This window comes from Orycteropus afer, unplaced genomic scaffold (genome assembly GCF_000298275.1).
Source record: "Orycteropus afer afer isolate SDZICR_OR568_19922 unplaced genomic scaffold, OryAfe1.0 scaffold00002, whole genome shotgun sequence".
Classification (NCBI taxonomy): Eukaryota; Metazoa; Chordata; class Mammalia; order Tubulidentata; family Orycteropodidae; genus Orycteropus; species Orycteropus afer.
The window spans coordinates 18,081,158-18,106,875 of NW_006921589.1; the positions used below are offsets into that span (position 1 = coordinate 18,081,158).

The 25,718-nt window shown below is 36.0% G+C and overlaps 1 protein-coding gene across 1 annotated transcript in view; it reads left to right on the plus strand.

The window, feature by feature from the left end:
• IKZF2 (IKAROS family zinc finger 2) overlaps positions 1-25,718 on the plus strand; it is a 188,564-nt gene that overhangs the window by 133,112 nt on the left and 29,734 nt on the right. Inside the window, exons 3-4 of the mRNA XM_007959970.2 lie at positions 10,891-11,157; positions 18,425-18,592. Of these exons, the coding sequence (XP_007958161.2) occupies positions 10,891-11,157; positions 18,425-18,592 (435 nt within the window). The remainder of the gene's footprint in view (positions 1-10,890; positions 11,158-18,424; positions 18,593-25,718) is intronic.

Genomic DNA, 25,718 nt, shown 5'->3' on the forward strand with positions numbered 1-25,718 from the left:
TAACAAGGGAACGTGTTCAGTGCAGATCAGTGAGTAAGCACAAGCCCTCCTTGTTTCAGTACCTATGCTCATATATTGTTTTTAATTGTTGTTTAATGTATAACTTTTCATATATGCACTCTAAATTCCTACCTAAAGTGCCTATTCATTTGAGGTGGGAAACCAGATATGAGCATTGTAAGATAAATACTTTCTGTTACTGCTACATTGCAGGAAATAAATATCTGCCTCTAGTCTGTTCCAAGTTGTTATATGGTTGTCCATATCAGTTTTCCTTAACCACCACTACATTTTTTTTTTCTTTTTTGTTACTACTAAGTGTACTTCTTTTAGTATACATTTTCAGCTGTCTAGTCCTACATCTCAGGTCCAAATACTATCTTCATTTATTTAACTCAGACATATAGGGATGCATTTACAGGTGAACATCAGGGAAAGAACTCTGACACCTTGGTCTTAGTATAATGACCTATATTTTGACAACCAAGAATACTTGAACCCAGGGAATGGGAAACTTTTGGGTTCCCTGTCATTTCACTCCAGAGACTCACTAAAGCTGCTGAAGTGAGTTGCACGTCATGTGACTCCTCCCTCTGTTGTCACTACTCCTGTAATAGAAACCCTGCTCCTTGTCCTATCTCTTTCCCTTTAGCATGCTGGCAGCACTGCCTTCTGACCTGGTTTAAGCGTCCTTGGTGACCTCTGCAATTCAGTGTTGTGGGTCTCTTTGGGAACATGCCCACTCAGCTGGGTTTCACTGTAATGATTTTGCTTTTTACAGAAATTTAGTTAAGAATTCTGTCCTCCTCTTATTAAAGACATAATTTTACAATGTAATTTGCTTCATAAGCCTCTCACAGTTATGTTAAGCAGATGGTTGCCAAACACCAGTTCAAAGTGGATTGTTCTTATAGGAAATAAAATCTGTGCTCAAATATCTGGCAGTGCAAGCTGGTATCCTTCTAAACAGGCTCTCAGACAAATATCTCTTTCCCTAAAACTGGAAAACTACCATACCTGTATTAGGTAAGCAGTAAAAAATAAAAAAGTATGCGAAATGGTACCTTTTGATTCAAAATTATTATTCTTTAATCTCAGCTCTGACTTCAGACATCTGTGTGACTTTGGACATGTTAATTCACCCCTTCTGAGCTTCACTTTGCTCATCTGTAAGATGAAGATAACATCCTGCACTTCACAGAGTCATTGCCACATATAATGCTCCTGAAATCTTTCCTGTTGATTATGGTATTTTGTATATAAAACCTAACTCCATATAGTTACATTAATGTGTCCATTGTTAATTTGTGCAGAGTCTCAGTAACTTAAAAAGTAACTTAGGAAGCTTAAACCAGCAGCAACAATGCAGCAAATACGTTGAGTGCCCAGTGTGCTAAAGATGTTGTTGCTAGCTACCATTCAGCTGGCCTTAGGTTCATGATGACCTTATGTACGAGGGAACTAAACACTGACCAGATATGCACCATTCTGATTATCTGTGGCACAGCAGATCAATACCAAGGATAGGATGAGGTTTTACAGCTATGAATGAAAGCATCATGTTTCTCTTCAAGGACTTTGTACTATAGAGTTAATGAACTCAGTAGAGTGTAAGGTGTTATACAAGTTTCATAAAATAAGAGCTGTGTGTTCAGGACATATGAAAAAAAGGAGCAGATAAGTGAGCCTTGCAGAGTGTGATCATTTGGATAGAGATACAGGAAAAATGCAAGAAATGAAGAATAGGAGCCAGGACAAAAAGTAAGTAGAGATATATAGGATAAATTCCTGGAAGAGTGATGATTGTTAGACTAGAAAGGGTTACTAAGGGCCTAGAAGAACATATTATCAGATATGATAGGATTGTGTTGTGGAGATCCTTAAACACCACACTATTCCTTTGCACTTAATTTGCAGGCAGTCAGTGAAGACATTTAGAAAAGTAATGAGATCTACTTAGAAAGCTGGGGAAGGGGGTCAGCAAGGTGTGGCAGAAGGTTGGAGAGAAGAATCCAGTTGGAAAGCTGTTGATACTGTTTCAGATGAGAGGTCATATTGTTTGCTCATATTGATTTATGTCCTAAATCTAATACCGGTATCAGTTACTTATTTAACTGGAGATCCAGTATCATGTCATAGAAAAATGGCTAGGTCTGGAGGCAAAAGGTCTTGATTTGAGATCAGGCTAACACTTACTAATTTTATATCCTTGCAGAAGTCACTGAAGAGCCATGTCTCTTTGTTTATCTGTGTCTGCCCTACCTACAATTCACAGTAGTTTTAAGTATCAAGTGAAGCAGGATATGTGAGCACTTTAAAAAACGTAAAGAAGTATAATAATGCAAGTTGTTGCTGGTAGTGGTGTTATTAAAAGGATCCTAAATCTTAGAGCTCCCCAAGTCCACAAGACATCTTACCCAGCCTGCTGTTTTCTCAGACAGTGTCATTTTTCCCGTATTTTGGATGATGCAGGTGTTTCAGTCAGGGTACACAGACTTTCCAAGATCCTACAATAGTTAAGTGACAGAGAGGCAGGTAAATCCCCTGGTTTTATGCCTCCAGGTGCAACACAACTTTCTAGTACACTATTATTGGGATAATAATAGAACTACAGAATCACTGTTGTCTTGACCTGCCGTTATTCCAGTGGGTTCAAGAAATACATAATCTTGCTGTATTAGAAAAGAGAGAGAATGGGGAGGAAAAGAAACTGAGGTGATGGGATATAGAACCTGACAGTGCTGCCCACAGATGCTCTGCTCCAGTTCAGTGACACCAGTGTCTGGACTTGTTCAGCCATTTATAAAGTGAATACTTCAGGGAGCTGTTTTGCAAGATTTAACCTATTTATTTGTCCACAGTTAAAAGAAACAAAGGTGTTCTGTTTTGTGAAATTTTGTGAACTGAAAAAATGACTGCACATTCTTTAAAATGATTTTTGTTGTGATGATTTTACTTTCATTGTTTAGATTGCTGGTAAGATTTTAGTAAATAATTGTGCTTTACATCACAGTCTTGAAGGCAGTTTGTTTTTCTAACACATTATTTAAACAGCTGCTGGGCTGTTAACACAGATTTAATCACGTTTGGTATTTCTGTTTCCAAAGTTTCAATGAGAGAGCAGAGGCAACTTCAACAGATTATTAGGTAGACATATTGATTCAATTAGCATATATAACACCATTTCAAGTATCTGGCATAAACTGGGGAAAATTGATATTTGTATGTTATAACACTCCTTAAGTGTCCTCTGGAATTCTCACACCACGAGAACCAAGCTTATTAAAAATCACTTACACATCACTCCTGAAACACTTTTTCCCCAAAATTTAATAAATAAACAATGGTGTTTACTTTTTTCCAGCACTGAAACTAATATTGCTTTAACTTCCATGACAGTTACTTCCTTTAAAAATGAAACATTAAATTTTAAATATATTATTTGTAAACTAAAAAAATAACTAATTAGATAATAATTAATCTGAAAAGCATATACCCCATCAAGTCAATTCTGACTCTTAGTGACCCTATAGGACAGATTAATACTGCCCCATAGATTTTCTAAGGCTGGAAAGCTTAATGGAAGCAGACCACCTCATCTTTTTCCCACTTTGGGACTGGTGGACTAAAACCACTGACCTTGTTTTGGTTATCAGCCAAACGCTTTAACTGCCATGCCACTGGACTCTGAAAAAGCATGTAGTATTCTTTAAAATGTAATAAATAAATTGTAAACCCTCTGCATTAGATTCTTGGCTACGTAGTTTGAATAATCAGTTTGTGGGTTAGTAGAAATAGGACATACTACTAGTAAAGTTTTAAGGTACAGAATGTTAAATTTACATGTTTAAAAATGCTTTAATAACATTATTTTTCAGTTCTATTTACTTTGCTTCCTTCAAAATGTGCAATACAATGAAATGCAACGCACTGCCGTGGAGTTGGATCCAACTCCTAGTGACCCCTTCTTGGGTTTCTGAGGTGGTATCTTTATGGAAGTAGATTGCCCAACCTTCCTTCTGAGGAGTGGCTGGTGAGTTTGAACTGCCAGGCTTCTGGTTAGTAGTCAAGTGCCTTAGGCACTACACCACCAGAGCTCTTTCAAATTGTGCCATTTAAAAATTGTAAGACTGTAGGTGAAACCAAATTCTAATAATGAAGGTAATATTTTTCCTTCAATTTAATGATTCAAATTAATTAACTGTATTTCACCATGCATTTAAAAGATAATCTTTTCCAAACATATTGTTCGAGGAAATAAATTGCCAGACATTGCAAAACCTTGATAGGTGGGTGACTTAGTGAAGTTACTGAGTAGTTTACTAGTTTAGTTATTTAAAATGGCCAATTTCCAAGGAAAAGCCTTTCTTCATTTAGTTCAGTTATATAAATTTGTTATGTAATAAAATGATACACATTAGTAAAAAATGTCCTGCACACATACTCATGAACTCTTTTCGGGACGTGTTTCTGGGTCCATAGGAACTTGCTAATAATATGGATTTCCAAGGTTGGGCAATCTACTTCCATAGTAATATCGCCTTGGAAACCCAAGGAGGGGGTCGCTATGAGTTGAGGCCGACTCGAGAGCACATAAAAACAGCAAAAACATTTAAATTAATAATTTCTTCACATTTTAGTTTTAAACATTTACAATCATCTTTCAGCAAAGTGTTAGACAGACAACAGGTACTTAGTAACTGTTTGCTGGTTCAAAGCTTTTTAAAAAGAATTCAGTTTTTCCCTTTGTTTTAGGTGGAGGTATATGAGTGAGATTTATGACTATTGTAACACCATTGCACATTTTTATTTTTCCATTTTGTTTTAAAGCTTACATCTTTAAGTTCTGATTTGTCTTGTCTTTTTTTTCCTTTTTGGAGTTTACAGAGCTCAATGCAGTTACTACAGAAACTTTGCTAATCGAAAGGATATGTCCTGAAGTTACATAACATGAGAGCTCCGTATAGGTCGCTATTCTCCGGGCATTGGTGTGGTCATTTTGTGGTAGAGATGATGAAATTGCATGTTACTAGCTGATATAGGCTTATATTCCAATATTCATGATCAATGTTTTGAAAGAATAAAGGAAAAAAAGATGGGAAAAATCTTGATTTCATAAGCATGCTTACATTATGAGGAAAATTTTTGTAAAATATGTATGTGGAACATTTTAGTCTGACATATAGTCAAAGATTTGTCTATGTAAAATTGATCATAAGGGTTTTCCTATTATTACTATCATTTTCATGTGACCAACTTTAGAGTCTACTGAAAAAAATCAACAAAACAATTAGTTATAAATATAAATTCTACACATAAGTGCCATCACATGTTCCTTGGGTACAGAAAACATCTTTATCACCAATTATTTCTTAACCCACCAGCCACTCCTTGGAAGGAAGGTTGGGCAATCTACTTCCATAGTGATACTGCCTCGACAACCCAAAGAGGGGTCGCTATGAGTCAGGTCTGACTCGATGGCACATAACAACAACAACATGAGTAAAATAACTTTTTTTGGTCACTAATGCTTTAAAATTTGACTTTTGTTTCTTTTAAAATGTTAACCATATAATCACCTTTAAGTTAAGAAAACAAAAAAGTTTTGCATTAAACATCTTTGTTTTGTTTATTGACAATATTCGAACAGTTCTGTACTGTACTTGCATTACTTAGTTGTTGCCCTTAGGTGCTGTTGAGTTGATTTTGACTCATAGTGCCTCTATGTGACAGTGGAACTGCCCCGTGTAATTTTCTAAGCTGTGCTCTTCACATGACCAGATTGCCGAGTCATTCTTCCATGAACTCCTGGTGAGTTCTAACTCCTAACCTTTGGTTAGCAGTCACGAACTTAACCTTTTTGCCCCCAGGGCTCCTCGCATTATTGAAAAACAAAGAACAAATTGATCAATTGATTGGACAATCTAGTGGTACTGCCTCGGAAACCCAAGGAGGGGGTCATTATGAGTCCGTGAACTCGATGGCAAATAATAACAACAACAACATTTCATTGCTAAAGGAGCTCTGGTGGTAGTTAAGGAATTTGGCTGCTAACCAAAAGGTCACTGGTTTGAACCCACCAGCCGCTCTGCAGAAAAAAAATGAGACAGTCCACTTCCATGAACATTTACAATGTTAGAAATCCAGTGGGGGTTGTTGTTAGTTGGAAATGACTCAGTGGCAGTGAGTTTTGTTTTGTTTTTCACTGCTAATAATTTGTACTGACATAATATTGTTTCTATTTAACTACTATTGCCTGTCATGATATAGTAATATTTCTAAATTCTCAGATCTACCTAAATTTTATATCCTGCATTTCATATCAAGGAAACAACTGATGAGTCTTAGTATTGAGATTTTAATAGAAAAATTTTATTTCGGAGCAAGTCTTTCTGTTACCAAACTGTTACAAATTTCATATAATAAAAAAAAAGTCTAATTTTAAAGATGTGGAAACTAAAGTACTGTGAATATTACTGTACATTGATTAATAGTTATAATAGCTTCATGTATTAATGATATAAATAATTATAATAAAACTATTATTAATAAATAAAATTATAATGTAATTTAAAATTTACTTACGTTTACCAAACAATGTTATTAATTTAAAATATTAAGTGTTCTGCATTAATTAGACTCATATTAAAGAGTGAAAATTAACTATGGAAAATTTTCTTTTATATTATTTGAGTAGGGTAAACTTTATACTGAGCTAGTAAAATTCAAAGAATACATTGTTTAATTAATTGTTTTTTATGTTTATAATTTCAACCTAATTTCAGTGACATGAATTAAAAATTAATTTAACTCTGCATTTATAGAGGGAATTTAATTTTTAATATGTGCATGCAAAAATGTGTTGGATTATATTGATTTACATTATCAGTCCAGCAATAGTATGTGCACACTTGTACGTGATAGACATATAATTCCTTAGAATATAATATTGCTAAAGAAAAGATTGTTTTGTCTTTACTATTTCATATATATTTCTGTCTGCTGAAGGTGTGCTTTTTTAAACATTGCAAGCGTATCCTTCTGTGGATAGTGTTCTAACTATACTCGTAATATCCACTAATTTTTGAAGTGTCATTTCATTCATGTTTGATATTCTGCTTTGATACCCCTATTATAGTGTTCTGGGAGTTCTCATGGTGTAGTGCCTAAGACATTTGACTACTGACCAGAAGGCTAGTGGTTCAAACCCACCAGCCACTCCTTGGAAGGAAGATTGGGCAATCTACTTCCATAGTGATACTGCCTTGGAAACCCAAGGAGGGGTTGCTATCAATTGGGTCCAACTCAATGGCACATAACAACAACAACAACATTATAATGTTCTCACTAGGGAAATAAAAAATTTAATAGTGAAACATCAAGTCATACTCTTCATAATGCTGCCATATTTTGAAATTTAAAAGGACTCAGCTTTAGATTGAAAAACTACTCTTTTAGGCATAGATTTCTTCAGTTCCTGAAATAAAATCCTGGTAGACTTTAGGCTTATTAAATGTGGCTTATCAGACATGGACTAGTTCAGGGAAATGAACGTTGGCATTGCTGCAAAGCTTCTAGTTTTTAGAAAATCACTTAAATGTGTGGGACAGTTTACACACTGATTGGTATAAGGTCACAAGGAAATTATTTTCATATTTCCTTTCTTCTTACTTTTTTCTTTCAAATGAAGATATGAGTGAAATATGAGATGACATAGGGTAACTAATATTGAGAAACTGTTTTGCATTGATTAGAAAAATCTTCTATACTAGAAAAAATATTATAGAAGAATTTCTTAGAGTGTGGAAAACTTGTTGAAGCTAAGTACAAAATCTAAAAGCTATAACTGAAAAGATAAAAAAAATTCAATGAGTAAAGTTACTATTTATGTAAAAATAAAATACCCTGAGTAAAAAGATAAACCAAAATATTTATAAAACGTTATACACAGAGGACAAATGTCCTTAATGCATAAAAAAGCACATTTAAAATCAGTAAGATTGGCATCCTAGTAGAAAAATGGTAAAAGAACTTTGATAGGCAATTTCTAGGGGGGAAAATATATAAAATATTTAATCATAGGAAAAGGTGTACAACTTCACTTATAATTTTAGAAATGCAAGTTGAATGCTATAGTGAAATGCCAGTTTTTACCTATCAGATTGACAGTTCTTTGTGGCATAATACAATAATGTCAATAATAGCAACGAACAAGAAAAACCTTAAATTTCTGACAATAGAATCTGTATGAATAAATTATAGTGCATTTATAAAGTATATCTCTATGCAAGTATTAAAAAGACAGATATGGGTTTCTGTATACTAGTATGGGAACTATGAAATAGATTCTACTAAATGAAGAAAGCAAGTTGAGCTCAGGTAATTGTACATTCTCATTTGTATAATAGGGAAGGCTGTGCGCACACACACACACACACACACACACACACTTCTGAATTGGAAGCTGATAATAATGGTTGCTTTTGAGATGTGGACTGAGGGAGAGTGAGTGTGGAGTAGAAAGGACTTAATTTCCATTTTTTTATCTTTATATTTGACTTTATTCTTTACTGTGTACATGGCTTCTTTGAACATGGAAAACCAAATTTAGAGATAGGAAATTCTTTATTTAGTAAAACATTTCAATGACTACTATTGAAACACTTCTAGACCGCAAATGTCTTGAGCTTGCTGGGGATATCATGATGGATACAACATTGTCCCTACTTTTTTCAAAAACCATTAAAGCAGCCCTATTACCCATTGATGATGAGTCAATTCTGACTCATAGTGACCCTGTAGGTCAGGGTAGAACTGCCCCACATGTTTTCCAAGGCTGTAATCTTTATAGAAGCAGACTGCCTCGTCTTTCTCCTGTGGAGCGGCTAGAGTAGGTTTGAACCTCCAATCTTTTGGTTAGTAGCTGAGTGCCTAACCTCTGAACCACCCTGTTGTTGTTGTTGTTATGTGCCATTGAGTCGGACCCGACTCATAGCGACCCCTCCTTGGGTTTCCGAGGCAGTATCACTATGGAAGTAGATTGCCCCATCTTCCTTCCGAGGAGTGGCTGGTGGGTTTGAACCTCCAGCCTTCTGGTTAGCAGTCAAATGCCTTAGGCACTATGCCACCAGAGCTCCTGAACCACCCTGGCAGTACTAATTTGTAAGTAGGGTAAAACTCGATGTAGTAAAAGCACAAACAAATGAACATATACCTCTTTAAAACTCAGAGTAGTTTACATACAAGTTCGTTGAGCATCACAAAAACCTTATGGAATGGCATTGTCCAGAGGAAAATAGTTGCACTCCCTGTCAGAGAGTTTAATATGTTCCAGCTACTGTTCTAAGCATATTTTCTACATTTGTTCATTCAATGCTCACATTAAATGCTATGAAGTGGGTGCCATTATCATACTATTTTTATTCCCATTTTATAGAAGATAGAGTTTAAGTAACTTTCTGCAGGTGACTGTGCTTGTAGTGTAATGTCTAGTATTCATTCTGGATGGTCTGATTACATCCTTATGCTTCATAGCTACATTGTGATGCTCCAACTTTATTTACTAGTTTCAATTCATCTCCGATTAACTAGTGAATGACATAAGATTTAGAGGTTAAATAATCAGCACAAGATTATATTGCCAATAAAAGTCAAAGCCACTACTTGAGCCAAGGCTTCCTTACTGGATGCAGTGGTGTCCTCATTGCACCACTCTTGCAGTTATGGGCGGGGCTCCAGGAGAGAGGAGGAGCAGGAGAGGAGCCGTTTTGACAGCCCTCCTGGTAGTGATAAGTACTAATGAAAAATCACAGAATGTGTGGTTTCTTTAAGAGAATAATTGCAAAGAAAAGAACTTACGTCCTTTTTTGTGAAAATATTTCCTCTATTCAAGCCAAGCAGTACCACGTAATTTATGTGTTGCTCAGTAACTTTGATAGGATTTCTTAAGAAATGTTCAAGATCAACTGGGTTAAGAAAAAAAAAAAAATTGGTATTCATTTAAAGCTTGCTTCTGCTTTGTGGAAAGACTCTGTCAGCAATCCAGAATGAGGGCTGTGCTAAGAAAATTCCAACTTTTCTGTGGGATGATCCAAAAACAGCAAACAGAAGGCATTAAATTTCTTAACAGTCACAAGTGTGTGCATGCACGCTATGCCATTCCTGTCATTCACTGCTTCTTGGTGTGCATAGATTAGAAATGGAGTACTTTGATTTGCAGGCTACTATGTTCTACAGACTAGCTTCTTCACATAGGAAATAAAAAGCAAAATGACTTAAGGGCATGTGAGATCTATATACCCTGTCCTACAGCTGTTAGCTGAATGTATGTGTTCAGTCTGAGTTTAGGACATTGGCCTTGACAGTGTGCCTTCATGTATCTCAAACATTTTTTGGATTAAGATTCCGAGTTGTTTTCTTGCTCTGCTCAAAAAGCAGGTTTACACAAGTAATCTGATGTGAAACAGAGACTATAAAGAATATATAATGATTGTTAAGTTACAAGGAGGCATGGTTTAGTGGGTGCAGCAGAATCTAATCTTGTCTTTTCCATAAACCTAACTCATTTCAGTTGCCTTATTGCCAGACTAAAGAGCGAGTACCAGAGTTATTTACAGACTTGCTTAGAAAGTAAACAGTTAAAGAAATAACTCTGTGCAGAAATAAAGAGTCATTCTCTTTACTTAGAGCTTTCCTGAGACATCGTCACTTTCATGCCAATGCCTCATTAAAAAGTTACATATCACGGTATGCATTAATATTACATTTGGTAATTACTGAGTATGTCATTCCCACCTATATTAGTAGAAGGGCACTACATGGAAAATAGATGTAGATTAGAACATAGAACACAGTTTTATAATTTCTTGTTCTCTTATTTTTAAATTACAGCAAATTCAGTAAAGCTAGAAATGCAGAGTGATGAAGAGTGTGACAGGAAACCCCTGAGCCGCGAAGACGATATCAGGGGCCATGATGAGGGTAGCAGCCTAGAAGAACCCCTAATTGAGAGCAGCGAGGTGGCTGACAACAGGAAAGTCCAGGAGCTTCAAGGCGAGGGAGGAATCCGGCTTCCGAATGGTAAACTGAAATGTGACGTCTGTGGCATGGTTTGCATTGGGCCCAATGTGCTTATGGTACATAAAAGGAGTCATACTGGTAAGCAGCTGAAAGAATAACCTGATGACTGCCTGTGACATCTGATGTTGATATTACCTGACATCTATTCTCTTTCCTTTTCATTCAGGGGTGGCAATGGTGAAACTGCCTTTTCAGAATTCTGCTAGTGTTGGATTGGTGAAAAGCAGAGAGTAGCCTGGGTCTTGACTTCCAGCCTTCAGATCTGAATAGCATATCAGAAAAGAAGTTTGGGATTCAGTTTCCACAGTTCTTAATATAGCAATAATATGATAAGGGTGCAAAAGGTATAGGAGAATTTCATTGTGTAACTTAATCTTTTTGTATTTCTATACATATTTTACCATACCCATGGGCATGTAATATAGTTTGCTAGCTAAGACTTGATACTATAAAATGGTACTCATGCATTTATATAGGGGTGAATCATTTTCCCTTCATCTAGTTAACTCCTTGGAATACAATTTCCAATCAATCTTTGTCTACCACAGTTCTCTGTAGTGGGCAGCAACTTTGTCTAGTTCAGAGTTGTTACCAGCTTCCTGTAATTTTTAAAATTCTAACTCCTGCAAAGAGAAATGTGGAGTGGAATATGACATGGCATGGCAGTAGTATAGGTAGTAATGTGTAATCGTGGAATAACAAAAAACTAGGCCCACTGCCATTGATTCGGTTCCTATTCACAGTGACCCCCACTGAGTTTCCAAGGGTGTAAATCTTTACAGAAGTAGATTGCCTCATCATCTTCCTGTGGAGCAGCTGGTGGGTTTGAACCGACAACCTTCTGGTTAGCAGCCAAATGCCTTACCCACTGTGCCACCAGAGCTCCTTAATCATGCAATAGGAGGTGGAGGAGAAAAAAAAAAAAAAAAGATTAACTTAATATACACTTTTAGACCATTGAGTAATGGAAAGTCCTTCATGAAACCAAATGAGGAGAAGACTTTATTTAAATCTCTTCAAGTCTTTTGCTAAAATTTAAAAATTTAAAAAAAAAGCAACAGAAATGAGATCCTGGTAAGAGAGAAAGAATAATGAGTCAAACATAAGCTTCAAGTTCATATGCAAATTGATACAAAGGAAATGATAAGTTTAGCTATACAGCAAAGTAGTATCATATAGCAAAATATTAATAATACTCTCAGAGTTTTAAGATGTAATATTGTTTGAATGAGAGAAAAATCACAATAAGAATTGATATATAATATTTACATTAAAATAATTAATAAGGAAGTGCTTGGCAATGAATGGTGAAAGATGCATTGAAGTCTTTTTAGTCCAAACCTCTCATTTTACACATGAAGAAACTGAGACTCCAAAGAGTCAAATGATTAGTCCATTATAGCTTAGGTAGGTAAGGACATTGTTGGGCCTAGAGCCAGTTTTCCTGATGCCTAGGCTGGATTCGTCCAAATTTACTAAGCTTAGTTTATGAGTATACAAACATTTTGCTAAGAGGTATGTTTATGAACTAAGGCTGATATTTTTAAATTACATATTAAAATCAGTAAGAAGTTAGACATTAAAATCAATGTTATCACATTTACACCAATCACACAGTCTATTACAGTTTTGATTTTTGTTTTACTTTGAATTTCTTTTGTAAATAACATCATGGCTTTAAAATACTTATATTAACTAGGGATTTTTTTTCCTTTAATTTTTAAAAATGTTGTCTAAGACAAATTGAAAGATCAAGCTTGTTTGTATTATATTTGATAAGAAAAGAAAAGGGAAAAAGTATAAAGTAATGAGTCTGCTTTTCTTGTGTGATCATTAAATAGAAAATTCTCATTCTTTTAGTTCTAAGAGTTCTGATAAGTTTTGGTATGGTCTTTCTCTAAGAATGACTGTACTGAGGAAGGTAGCATTCACTCATATGTGTAAATTCTATCACCTAATAAAAACTGAGCAGAATGTCTAATGACTTCTCAGTTTAATTGGATCTAGTATTAATATTAAGGCTGAAACATATACTAAAATATTTTTTGGAAGTTTTTTTTTTTTTTTTTTTTTTTAATATATATAAACTTTTTATGTTCTGAGTTAAGAAAATTCAAATAGCCAGAGTACTTTCTCTTGAAAATTTAGATCAATCCATATTTCAGTCTTTCTGTAGTAAATTTCATATGAGGATTATTACTTTATAAACATAGTTATAATTAAATGTCTGCTCTACTATCTTTTTGTACATAGTATTTGTACCCACTATCTACTAACAATATACTTAATACTGTGGTGGTAGAGTTTATTTTCATTCTGAAAATGATTTTATTATAGACATAGAAAAGGCTTCTAAATATTTATAAAGATTTCTCCCAGTCCTATAAATATGAGTTTTACTTAACTACTAAAGAGAAGGAGAATGGACTAGCCATTTAAAATAGTCTTGGAACACTATGGACAGTTTCATTATTGATAATAAATATTTATGGGAATATTGTAAAAATTATTACACTTTCCTCAGATTTGGAGGATTTTTATTAGTGAATAATGATTTTGAAATTGTGGAAATGGTGCTTTTAATGGCCTGTTTTAATATGTGTTTATAACAACTCAGTTTATATATCTGAATGTGTGGTGATGTTTTCAACTCTGTTTTAGTACTATTTGAAAGTAGGTCTAGTTGTGTTTCTTTAAACTAGATTGAGAAAAAATGCAGTCAGAAGTTTATCACATGATGTTTTCTCCTCAATACCATGAGATAATGTCTTCATTATAGACTTGATGCCCCCCCATACCAACTTTAAGGAGCTCTGGTGGTGTAGTGCCTAAGGCATTTGACTGCTAACCAGAAGGTTAGCGGTTCAAACCCACCAGCCACCCTGCAGAAGGAAGACTGGGCAGTCTACTTCCATAAAGATTTACTGCCTCACAAACCCAAAATGGGTCGCTATGAGTCAGTCGACTCAATGGCAGTGAGTTTATACCAACTTTAATAGCTATTTAACAGACACTTTAATTGATAGTTTTAATAACACTCTTACTCATTATAATGCCTTTAGGAAACTTATTTTTTAGTGTGTGTTTTAGCTCATAGAATATCTAATGTAAATTACAGTGAAAAATTGTATCCAACTATCCAATTCATCACAACATCATGGAGTATCAGATCTAATTCACTTCTTTCTCTTTCATACTCTACTAAAGTGCCAATTCCAGTGTCTTATTCCTATTTGGAGTTATTTCTTGGTATTGCTACTTTAGTAGGTAATCAGGTAATATTCTCCTCGGATACTCCAGGCACTCTTCACTGGGAATATTAGGACAAGAAAACAAATAGGGGAGTAAACCCACTCATGCGCAAACATAGAGAACTTTATAGACTATCCATACATAGCCCCATCTTTAGGCTTGAATTCTCCCATCATCGTAACTACATTTTTCGTATCATGTTTTATAATTGCAGCTTTGTGGAGCCATTTTCTTACTCCAAGGCTTTTTCTACACCTTTTTGGAATTTTTCATATTTGTAGGTGGTTGCTCAATCCAACACAGGCACATCCTGTCTTTGATTCAGCAAAGAAAATTGACGCATGTGTATTTGCATTTTAATTGAATATTTAAGCACAGATCTAAAAATGTGTGTTTATGAAAGTACATAACCAGCAGTCATCAAGTTTCTTGCAATTTGTCAAAGCCCCACGTGTGTTAGAGCAGAACTGTGCTCCCGGGCTTTCCGTGGGCTCACTTTTTGGAAGCAGGTCACCAGACCCTTGTTCCCAGGCACCTCGGGCAGACAGGAAGTGCCAGCCTTCTGTTGGGCAGCCCAGGCACATTTGCATCATCCAGGGACTCTCCTGTGGAACTATGTAATGCACAGAAATTTAATATACTCCATAGTAAATATAATAGATGGTCCTTGAGTACATCAGAAAATGGGGTTAGAAAGAAGAAGAAGAACAAGTATATTGAGAATAGTAATAAAGGTTGGTAGGTAGCCATATCTTGTTTATTCTCCTGGATTCAAGGTTGGTAACCATCCACAGGAGAGTAAAACTAGCATAGAAACAATAACTTACTTGAGGATTAAGTTGGATTACTCTGTAATGTCAATAATGTATTTAAAAAATGTGTGACATTTCCTTGAAATTTGTTTAGATTTACATAGGAAGAACATGATTAATAGTTTTTTCAGACAAAGCCTAAAGAGAGTCCAAAAGAACCAGTTGATTCAATCCTTTCAGTTTAAAGGAAAAAAAAAATGATTAAAAAGAAATAATTGAGATGTGTTATTTGAAGTTAAACAGATGATTAGGCAGTTAACTGAACCTTGAACTTAATAAGCAGATAACCTTACATATATCTCTTGAATGCAGGCCAGGAAGTAACCATTGCTTAAAGGATGGCTGACATTTTGCAGAGATGTTTAAATTAAAAAAAAAAAAAAAAAAATTCATGAATGCATTTGTTTTTTATTTGTTCTTAAGCAGATATGGATATTATTCCTGGATTGGGATTGGTTAGTTCTTAAAATATAGCTATATATACTTACAAAAAAAGCCTCAGAAGTTAACCACCTCTTTTTTCATCCTGGTCTCCAGCAATAGTGCTATTGAGGGTTTCATGTAATTCCACCTAAATTTAGTTGGGAACACCAAATTCAATAGATAATTTTTGAAATGTTAATTATTACTTTTATATAATGAAGATATTAAGGGTAGTTATGCAGATTTCAACCCAAAATGAGGCCAGTCGTTGAATTTGTATCCAAAAGTAAAAGCATCGATCAAGTCTTATTCTTAAATCAATTTGAAATCAAAGTGCATTGTTGTTTTCAGTGTCCCCTTTCCCTTATCGGAGCAGGGCTGTGACTGGTGCTTTCATCATGCCTCTTTCTTTACTTCCCACGGGCATGAGAATGCAGTTAGCAAATGCTTCCCCAGTAAGACTCAGCCATTCAGCAGCCTGGAAACATTTCCACACACACCTAGACCTCTTCTCATTTCTCCCACCCTCTTTGAGGATAATCAGTTAAATTCAGAAACATTTCTTTTATTTTTTTAAAAGTGAAGATATCTGGAGCATTTTACAAATGTAAGAACTCAGTCCCCACAGCATTGTTGTTGTTGGTTGCCACAGTGTCATTTCCTGCTCTGGCAGCCCATGTGTGGAACATAAAACGCCATCAAGTTTTCAGGGCTGTGACTTTTCAGAAGCAGGTAGCCAAGCCTGTCTTCTGAGGCACCTCTGGGGAGTAGTCAGGATCTTAACCATTCACACCACCCAGGGACTCCTACCCCATCCTTAGTCTAGTAAAAAAATCAATTGATGGTTTTTGGTGATTGTCCATCTTTTGAATTTAAACATATTTTTAAAGGTTAGTCTTATTATGTTTTCTTCTCTTCATTGCTAATACCGTGGTAGGGTAAGGAGTCAATAATTCTGATTTTTGAAAGTTGTAGATATTACTTTATTTTTTAAAAAATCAGATTTTATATGTTAATTATATATGTGTCCATATGTATTTATGATGAAAAAGATATATTAAATTTACATATTTTAATAAACTTTGATTATTTTGTGAGACTTCATATGCAGGATATTAAGGTTTTCTCTTTTAAGATGCATTTACTGCTAAAAAAAAAAAATCAGTTTTACCAAATGAAGCAAAAAGTTAAATAAAATAAAATGTAAAATAACTTTAACATGGGAGACCATTTATTTATTTATTTATTTATTTTCAATCTAATCTATCAGTATAGGACTTTGTGTATAGACTTAGCTTGTAAGATCACCAGCTTTCTTAAGAAAAAGCCCCACAAGCCTCACACATATATACAAATTATACAATTTTGGGAGGAACCTCACTAAGTTAAAAAATTAGAAAGTCCTACAAAATTTGAGATATACTCAGTCTATCTGTTTTCCCATCTCTCGGTTTTGTAACAAAGCTGGATGGTAGAATTTGCTGTGGCTTGCTGCCAAAAAATGATGACACTTTATCTTCTTTATGCCACCTGGCTTTCATTAATAAAAAAAAATCATTAAACTTTGCATTTATATCAAATGGAAAAAATATATTGGGGTTTCAGTGTTCATGTTACTATGTCTGTTTCAGTTAAAGTTATGTGAAATATGACCCATTCAGAATAAAATTTTTGACACCTGTTAAAATTATAATCACTCTGCCTTCAGTTAGAGGAATGGTCAAGTTTAACCAAAAGGGAAGTGTTTTTAATTTTATTCAAAACTATGAGCTTTAATATCTTGCATTTATAATATTTATTTATGTTAATGTATAACTTATTTTATGTTTATTTTTAAAGATAGACAATCTTAAAATAGTAGCATTATCTCCATGGTTTATTGTTATCCATTTGACCCTACTTACCAATTTTATTCCTTCATTACTTATATGCCTTTATGTCTGATGATACTGATGACAGCCAGTTGTTGACAACACACTAATACGATAATGTAGGCTTGAATAATTTTGTAGCAATATTAGTAATAGAGAAAAAGGAGAAAAGATTCCTATCAAACAAATATTTTTCATAAGGAAAAGAGTATATACAAAATGTCTGGTTGAATAATTTTCTTCGAATTTTCCCTGATATATCAGGAAAATTTGCTGAAAGTTTCAGTCTTAGTGACCAGGAGAATCAAGAGATCTGGGCTATATTTGGAATCTTATGGTAATAAGCTTTGTGATCTTGTTTGTTCACTTAACCTCTTTGGCCCCCTTTCCTTATCAACAAAACTATGGAGTTGGAGTTAAAGATCTTTAAGGTCCCTTCCAGCTCAAAATTTCTATAATTTTTCAAGGTAACCTGGTAAAATGAAGAGATCAAGATTTGTAGTCAAACTGACTGGATGTCAATACTCAGTTTGAATACTTATTAGGTCTGTGAATTTAGTCACATAAATTGGTACTTTGAACTTTAATTTTTTCATTTGTAAATTGAAATTCATAGAACTGAGGTACTAATATTACTGGGAGAATTGAAATCATGAATGTAAAGCAATCAGTAGTCAGTAAAGTAATGACATCTAGTTGTATAACCAAGGGTAAATGATTGATTGTTACTCTGTTGAATCGGTGACAGGAATCCTGTCAAATTCACATGAAGATGGGAAACAGCCTCTTTGACTTTTAGAGCTTGAGACTTTGGTATTAGCAAGTTAAATTCTAGGAAGATAGACACTTTGAAGACATATGAGGGAACTGCAATCTGCTACATTCTACTAGCACAGAGAACTTGTTCTCATTAACTTTGTACGACAAATTAGACACTTGTACGTATGTGGTCAACTTCATCTTTCTCTCTTCTTTCCTTTCCCACAGGTGAACGTCCCTTCCACTGTAACCAGTGTGGAGCTTCTTTTACTCAGAAGGGCAACCTTCTCAGGCACATAAAGTTACACTCTGGAGAGAAGCCGTTCAAATGTCCTTTCTGCAGCTATGCTTGTAGAAGAAGGGACGCCCTCACAGGACACCTCAGGACCCACTCTGGTAAGCTTTACAAATGCTGAGAAGAAAACTAAAAACTAGCTCATTACATTAAAAAACTGGTAAGTCCTACAAGGGAGCTCTGGTGGCACATTGCCTAAGGCATTTGACTGCTAATCAGAAGGATGAAAGTTCAAACCCAGCAGCCACTCCTTGAAAGGAAGATTGACCAATCTACTTCCATAGAGATACCACCTTGGAAACCCAAGGAGGGGTCACTATGAGTCAAAACAACTCGACAGCAGTGAGTTTGGTTTTTTTGGAAGTCTTACAAGACACATATGGACTTTAATTTTCAGTCCTATTGACTTGACACAAAGCAGTATTAAAGTCTCTTATTTAGAATCATTGGGATAAGAAAAACAACTGATACATAAAATTTCTAGAATTTTCTTTCTGTTTTATCGTAATTATTAATGCAATAATTTTGGTTACTGCAGGAGTCATAGTTATCTAGTGTTATGACAGAAATACAAGTGGAGCGCTTTAACAAACACATTTATTTTCTCACAGTTTAGGAGGTAGAAGTCCAAATTCAGGTAGCCAGCTCTAGGAGAAGGCACTCTTTCTCTGCCAGCTCTAGAGGAAGGTCCTTGTCTCTTCTGAGAGTCTGCTCCTGAGCAGTCTTCATGTGGCTTGGCATCTCTCTTTTTCCATCTCTGTCACTCACTTGTTTGTTTAATCAGTCTCTTTTATGTTTCTAAGGAGATTGACTCAAGACACACCCAATGCTAATCCTGCCTCATTTGCATAACAAAGGCAACCCATTCCCAAATCATAATTATAACTACAGGCATAGAGGTTAGGGTTTACACCACATAGTTTTGGGGCATGCAATTCAATCCATAACACCATGATAATTGAATATAAAGTGAAATATCATAGTTCCATGCTATAGTTACCACATAGGAAATGAAAGCTATATTTTTGATTCACGAAGAGTCCAGGCTAGGATCTTATAGAAATTTAAAATTCCTGTTTATAAACTTGAAAATGCAATGCTTATGAGAAGCTATATACTCCATTTTAACTCTTTTTTTGTTTCTTTAGCTTCTGAGCTGTAGTCATTCAATGTGATCTAAAGCTTTCTTCTGCTTTATACATCATCATTAAAATATCTAGAATAAGATTGATTTTAAAAAAAAAAAAGCACTGGAATATAGTGCACAAAAGAAACAATGATGAGGAAATCTGAATGAATCCCATTTGACTTTTTCAGCATGAAGTGCCATAGCCAAGAAGTTAAAGGCGAAAAATTAATGTAGAACACTCTCAAGCCAGTTTTATATGCTCCTCCCATCCATAATGACATTTTAAAATTTAATTTTAATATGCAGCTATAATGGAAGTGATATTTTCATCTACATTGACAAGTTGTATTAGAAAGTCTTATGGATGGCGAGGTGATGCTTACATTATATTTCGTTACTTTTTCTTGTTAACCCTCAAGGCTATACTTAGTCTTTTATCATAACGTGAAATATGTAAAACTATTTTAAACCACAACTCTTAAATTTGGGACAATTACAAAAAAAATGAAATTAATACCAACAACAATAATATGTATTATTGATTAAACAAAATATGTTTAACATTTTACTTTCCTTCCTTTCTCAAATTATTTCACTTATTTACATCTTGTAAATACATTTTGTATTTTATTTTAAATTTATACTATGAAAATTAGGAGCTCTGGTAGCATAGTGGCTAAAGCACTTGACTGCTAACCAGAAGGCTGGCGGTTCAAACCCACCAGCCACTCCTCGGAAGGAAGGTTGGGCAATCCTACTTCCGTAGTGATACTGCCTCGGAAACCCAAGGAGGGGTCGCTATGAGTTGGGGCCGACTCGACGGCACATAACAACAACAACTGTGAAAATTTTAAAGTGGCCACTGTGCCTCAGGAGGAAGGTTGGGCAATCTATTTCCGTAGTGATACTGCCTCGGCAACCCAGGGAGGGGTCGCTGTGAGTAGGGTTTGACTCGACAGCACGTAAAAACAGCAGCATACAAAGTCATGATTTCTGCAGAGATACGAACAGATGGCATACTCAAACTGGGTAATTAAAGAGAGCTTAATGGAATGACTATTTACAAGGGTGTGACAGTATTGAGGGAAACCAAAAGGGGATAGTGAGGCTATTCGTAAATAGCAGCACTGTGGATCCTTACCTGTCCTCAGCTTGATGAGGAAAGGCAGAGAGCAGTCCCTGGAACTCTGAGAAAGAGAGCTATGGCTGTAGGAGAGGCTGCCATACAGGAATTCTGTACTTCCGATATAGAGCAGTGTAGCCACTATCAACCTAGCGTATCTGATTTCACTCTTTCCGTGTTCCAGTATCCTGCTAGGTCTCCCAATGGCTGAAACGAACCAGAAATCAGAAAAAGAGTCTTTAATGAAATCCATAAAGGTCACCGTCTTAGCAGCAAAGAGAAAAATGGATCTGGACAAGCAGAGACAGAATATCTGGCACCATCTACTTTGTCACCTGGAATCTAAAATATTAGCAACCACCAGTGGGGGAAAAAAGAAACAGTTAACGTAAAGCATAACTGCTAAAGTCCATGTTCTCTAGTTGGTTAAAACAAAAAAAAAAAAGAAGTCGAAGTTGATCATTATAGCTTTCTTCTTCCACTGCCAATTCCATCTTCCCCTTATTCGTATTCGCTTTCAGAATCTGAGCTGGACAAGGTTCTTTAACTGATGAGTAATCCAAATTCAGTCCCTGAGAGTTCTAAGTCTTAGGTGGTCTTATCTTTCAGGGGTCACTGTGGTTATTCAGTGACCCAGATTATCAGACAAGTTTGCTTTAAGATGTTCCCAGTGAATCCTCTGTGTTCTAAACACTGTTCTTGCCATCATTGTATAGCAGCAACCCCAAATCATCTTGGTAATCTACATCAAATACCATCACCAGCACCCACTTCTCTTTCGGTTAGTTCAGCAGATGGAGGAGCCCAAAATAGCCAGGAGATAGTCTCATTTCCAATACTATAGTACCAGGGCTCTGATCCTTAGTGGAAACATTCTTTCTTTGCAAGTGAGGTCTCTAAAACCACCAGTTCTAAAGTTACAGGGAAAAAAAAAAAAACCTCACTGCCATCAAGTCATTTCTACTCATAGCGACCCCTCCTTGGGTTTCTGAGGCAGTATCTCTATGGAAGTAGATTGAGCAATCTTCCTTCCAAGGAGTGGCTTGTGGGTTTAAACCATTAGCTTTCTGGTTAGCAGTCAAATGGCTTAGGCACTAAATTCTTTAAATAGGTTATTTAATATATTACAGCATCCACTCCCACTTTCACCTCTTTGTTCTCACTGTGCTTTCTGGCTATGGAGGAGATGGCTTTAAGCACATACCATATTCTATAAACCAAAAACTCACTGCCGTCAAGTCAGTTCTGATTCACAGCGACCCCTCCTTGGGTTTCCGAGGTGGTATCACTACAGAAGTAGATTGCCCAATCTTCCTTCTGGAGAGTGGGTGGTTGGTTTGAACCACCAGCCTTCTGGTTAGTCGTCTAATGCCTTAGGGACTATGCTACCAGAGCTCGTAGGATACACCTGCAATTTCCCAAGTTGGCAACCATACATTAATCACCTAATTTCACCACTCCATTTAGCAAGCTGGATTCTGGATGATGGAGCATGGGTATGACCAGTGAATTTTGTGAGTTTGAGCCCATTGCTGTACTTCTTTGCTACAAAATAAGCTGCCAAGTGAAAGTGATATTGCATGAAATATCATGATAATTGGTAAGGCGTTCTGTTAAAACCATGCATGGTGGAGTTGGCAAAAGCACTGAAGGCAGGGAAGACAAAGCCATATCCTAAATATGTATCTATTTTAATGAGGATAGATTACTGTCTATTTCTTGTTAGCCACAGTCTAATATAACCTACTTGCTATCAGTTACTTGGTTGATCCCTCTGGGGAATAGTGCCAGTTCAGGGTCTCAGCACTAGAAAATTGGGACCTCAGTAATATGGTAGTTAAATCAGCATAGAGAGGAAGGAGTACATGTTGTTGATACACAGTTACCATGTCTGTTCCCATAGTCACTTTGTACATGGACCCATTGAGCAAGCAGCAGGGTAAAGAATCTGTCTGACATCCATAAGGTACCTCACCTGGTCCAGATTACTAAGAGCTTGCTCCAGGTGGGTGAAATTTACATAGAGGAAAATTACATGGGATACTGTATTGTCACACTTTGTACTCCTTGTGAGAGATGCATCCATATAACTCCCTCACAACTTCTTGTCACCAGTCTTCCAGGCTTTTTCTTCTAACTCCCTGATCATATGGTCATGCTATGTGTCATTGCCTGAGCTATCTCTCTCCATGCAAAGTGTACAATCAAATAAATATACTATCTGAAGTTCCACAGCTAGAGTAATATCCTTTCACCACAGTATTTCTGGGCCAATCACCTTAAGCTGGGCTATAATGGTCATAGCTAATACCTATACCCATGTGATCCATTTACATACCAGGTCTACATGTTTTCATCCTCCATTAATTGATCATTGAGAATTCCCCATAAGGCCATATGAGTGGGTTGAAAGATTGTGAAGCAGTAGGAGCAGGTATCAGGAACATCTGAGCTACTTACTTATGCAGTATACTTGGCCTTCCTAAACCTGCTTGGTCCCAGTTTCATTTAGCAATGAAATGCTACTGTGCAATCTTGTTTTTGGATATGATATGATGATATGACTAAGATAATACCTAGTTCACATTGGGTAGTTTGGGGCACATAGTCATTTGGAGTCCCATGTCTTGGTACTCAGTCTTAGCCAAAGTCCAATAGCAAGTCAGGGGCAGATTTTTAAATGGAGAATAGCTATTGGTGGGAGAAGCATATCTGTCCTCAAAAACTATTAGGGACCTGTGCTTTAATACCTCTGTTGACAGGGATGTTGTATTACACACACATTTCAAAAATCATTGCACCTACTGGATCTTAGGGCCAAAGTGATAGGGCAGCCTATATCATAGCAGGAGCAGGGTGCAGAGCCTTTTCTTGCCCCAGGCCCCTCTTAACACTGGCAGACTTGTCGGGTACCTAGCATTGCTTCAGAGCTGCATGCTCAAATGTAATACCTGTTGCTTCAAAATCCAGAGAGGCCACCAGGCTTTGTACCTCCTTGGTAAAAAGTGCAAGGAATGGCAATTTAGCCAGACAACTAGTTAAAATGAGTATGTGTGGGAAGCACATATGTTATATCCATTTTTTTTTTTTTTTTATGGTATCACTTATTTCTGTAATTTACCCAGAGATTTACAAGTTTTTAATTTACTATCTTGGGGGAGGTGATAGTCTAGGGCTGTGCTCTTTAACATGGTTGTTACTATCTACATATGGCTATAAAACACTTAAAATATGCTTAGTGCACATATTGAATTATAATATTTTTACTTAAATATATTACTAAATTTATTTTAACCTTGTTACTAGAGAATTTGAAATTACATATGTGGCTTACATTATATTTCTATTGGACAGCCTTGTTTTCGACCCAGGGAACCAATGTAAGGAGCCTTCCCATTGCTAAATATATTTATTCCCACCATAACTATAAGGTGAATGTGGGTCAAATCTCCATGTATATCTTGATCTCCATAAACCTCTACTGTGGTGGATCACAGTGGCATTTTGGGTTCAGAGATGAATGCTAGTCCAAAGCCATGGAAATACCATATAAATGTTTACCAATGCTGGGCTCATTGTTACCAAACTACTAAATGGAAATCAAATGGAAAAATTTCAAGTCAATAATGTTGTTATGTGCCGTCGAGTCAGCCCCGACTCATAGCGACCCCTCCGTGGGTTTCCGAGGCAGTATCACTATGGAAGTAGGATTGCCCAACCTTCCTTCCGAGGAGTGGCTGATGGGTTTGAACCGCCAGCCTGCTGGTTAGCAGTCAAGTGCTTTAGCCACTATGCTACCAGAGCTCCCAAGTCAATAATATAGGGGACGATTTTGTGGTATTAATAATATACAGCAGTAAAGAACTAAAGGAATAAAATATAACCATGGACAGTCATTATGCAAGAGGGAGGAGGAGAAAATGCTTTCTATCAATGATGATAGTCATACAAACAAATTAGAATTAAAGTAATTATATTAAATTTAATTACCTATTCTGGTAATTTAAGACATTAATTCTTAAATTTTAATCTGTGGAATATTCCCTTAATTTTCCAGCTGCTTTGCTCTGCTTTTCTCCTACATAAAGCTAATTTTTGTTGGCTTCATCAGTAGATTCCCATGTTCTCTGGTTTCTGGTTAGATTCAGTCAACAGCACTTGTTTCTGGTTAAGTTCAGCAAGAGACAAAGTGGAAAGAAAGTCAAGTGAGGCACTTGAGTCCTGATGTTCAGTGGAACTGAGTAGAGTAATGCCACACTAACTCAGGAAACAAACACCGCAATACATTGTGTGTCTGAGAAAAAAAATTAAAAAAAAAAAAACACAACCACCAGCAGATTTTGTACATATGAAGTTTAAATGAAATTTTAAGAGAAGGGAGGGAAGAGAAGTAGAGAGAAATCATGAATTGGAGTGTATCATTAACGTATACCAATAGCAAAGATCACAGTCAGATTTTTAGCTTAATGACACAATAAGCCACATTTAGGAAAATACATCCCTTGATTTACTATTATTTAAGGTTGAAGACAGCAGTGCATTGACAGAGAACTGCCAGAAATCTAAGCTCAATTTAGAAGAGGGCATTGTGAGAGTTAAGGTTGTGTGTCAACTTGTTTGGACCATGATTCCAAGTGGTTTAAGCAGTTGCGATGTAGTCATACCCATGGCCCATGATGAGATCTGATGTAATATAATCACTTCCATGATGAGCTATGGTATGAGCAGCCAAGCACTTGAAAGAGAGTTTTCTCAGGGGTATGGGCTGCTTCCAATATATATGGATGTTCTAGGAAAATTCTCCGGCTTTCTGCCAGATCTGGATTCTGCACCTAGCTCATCATCATGTGGTTCTTGGAACCGAACCAGTGGCCTGTCATATTGCCTGCTGATCTTGAGACTGTTGCCTTCACAGCCTGTGAGCCAACAATTTGCCGTTTTACCTTTCAATCTTGGATTCATCATCCGCCAAGGC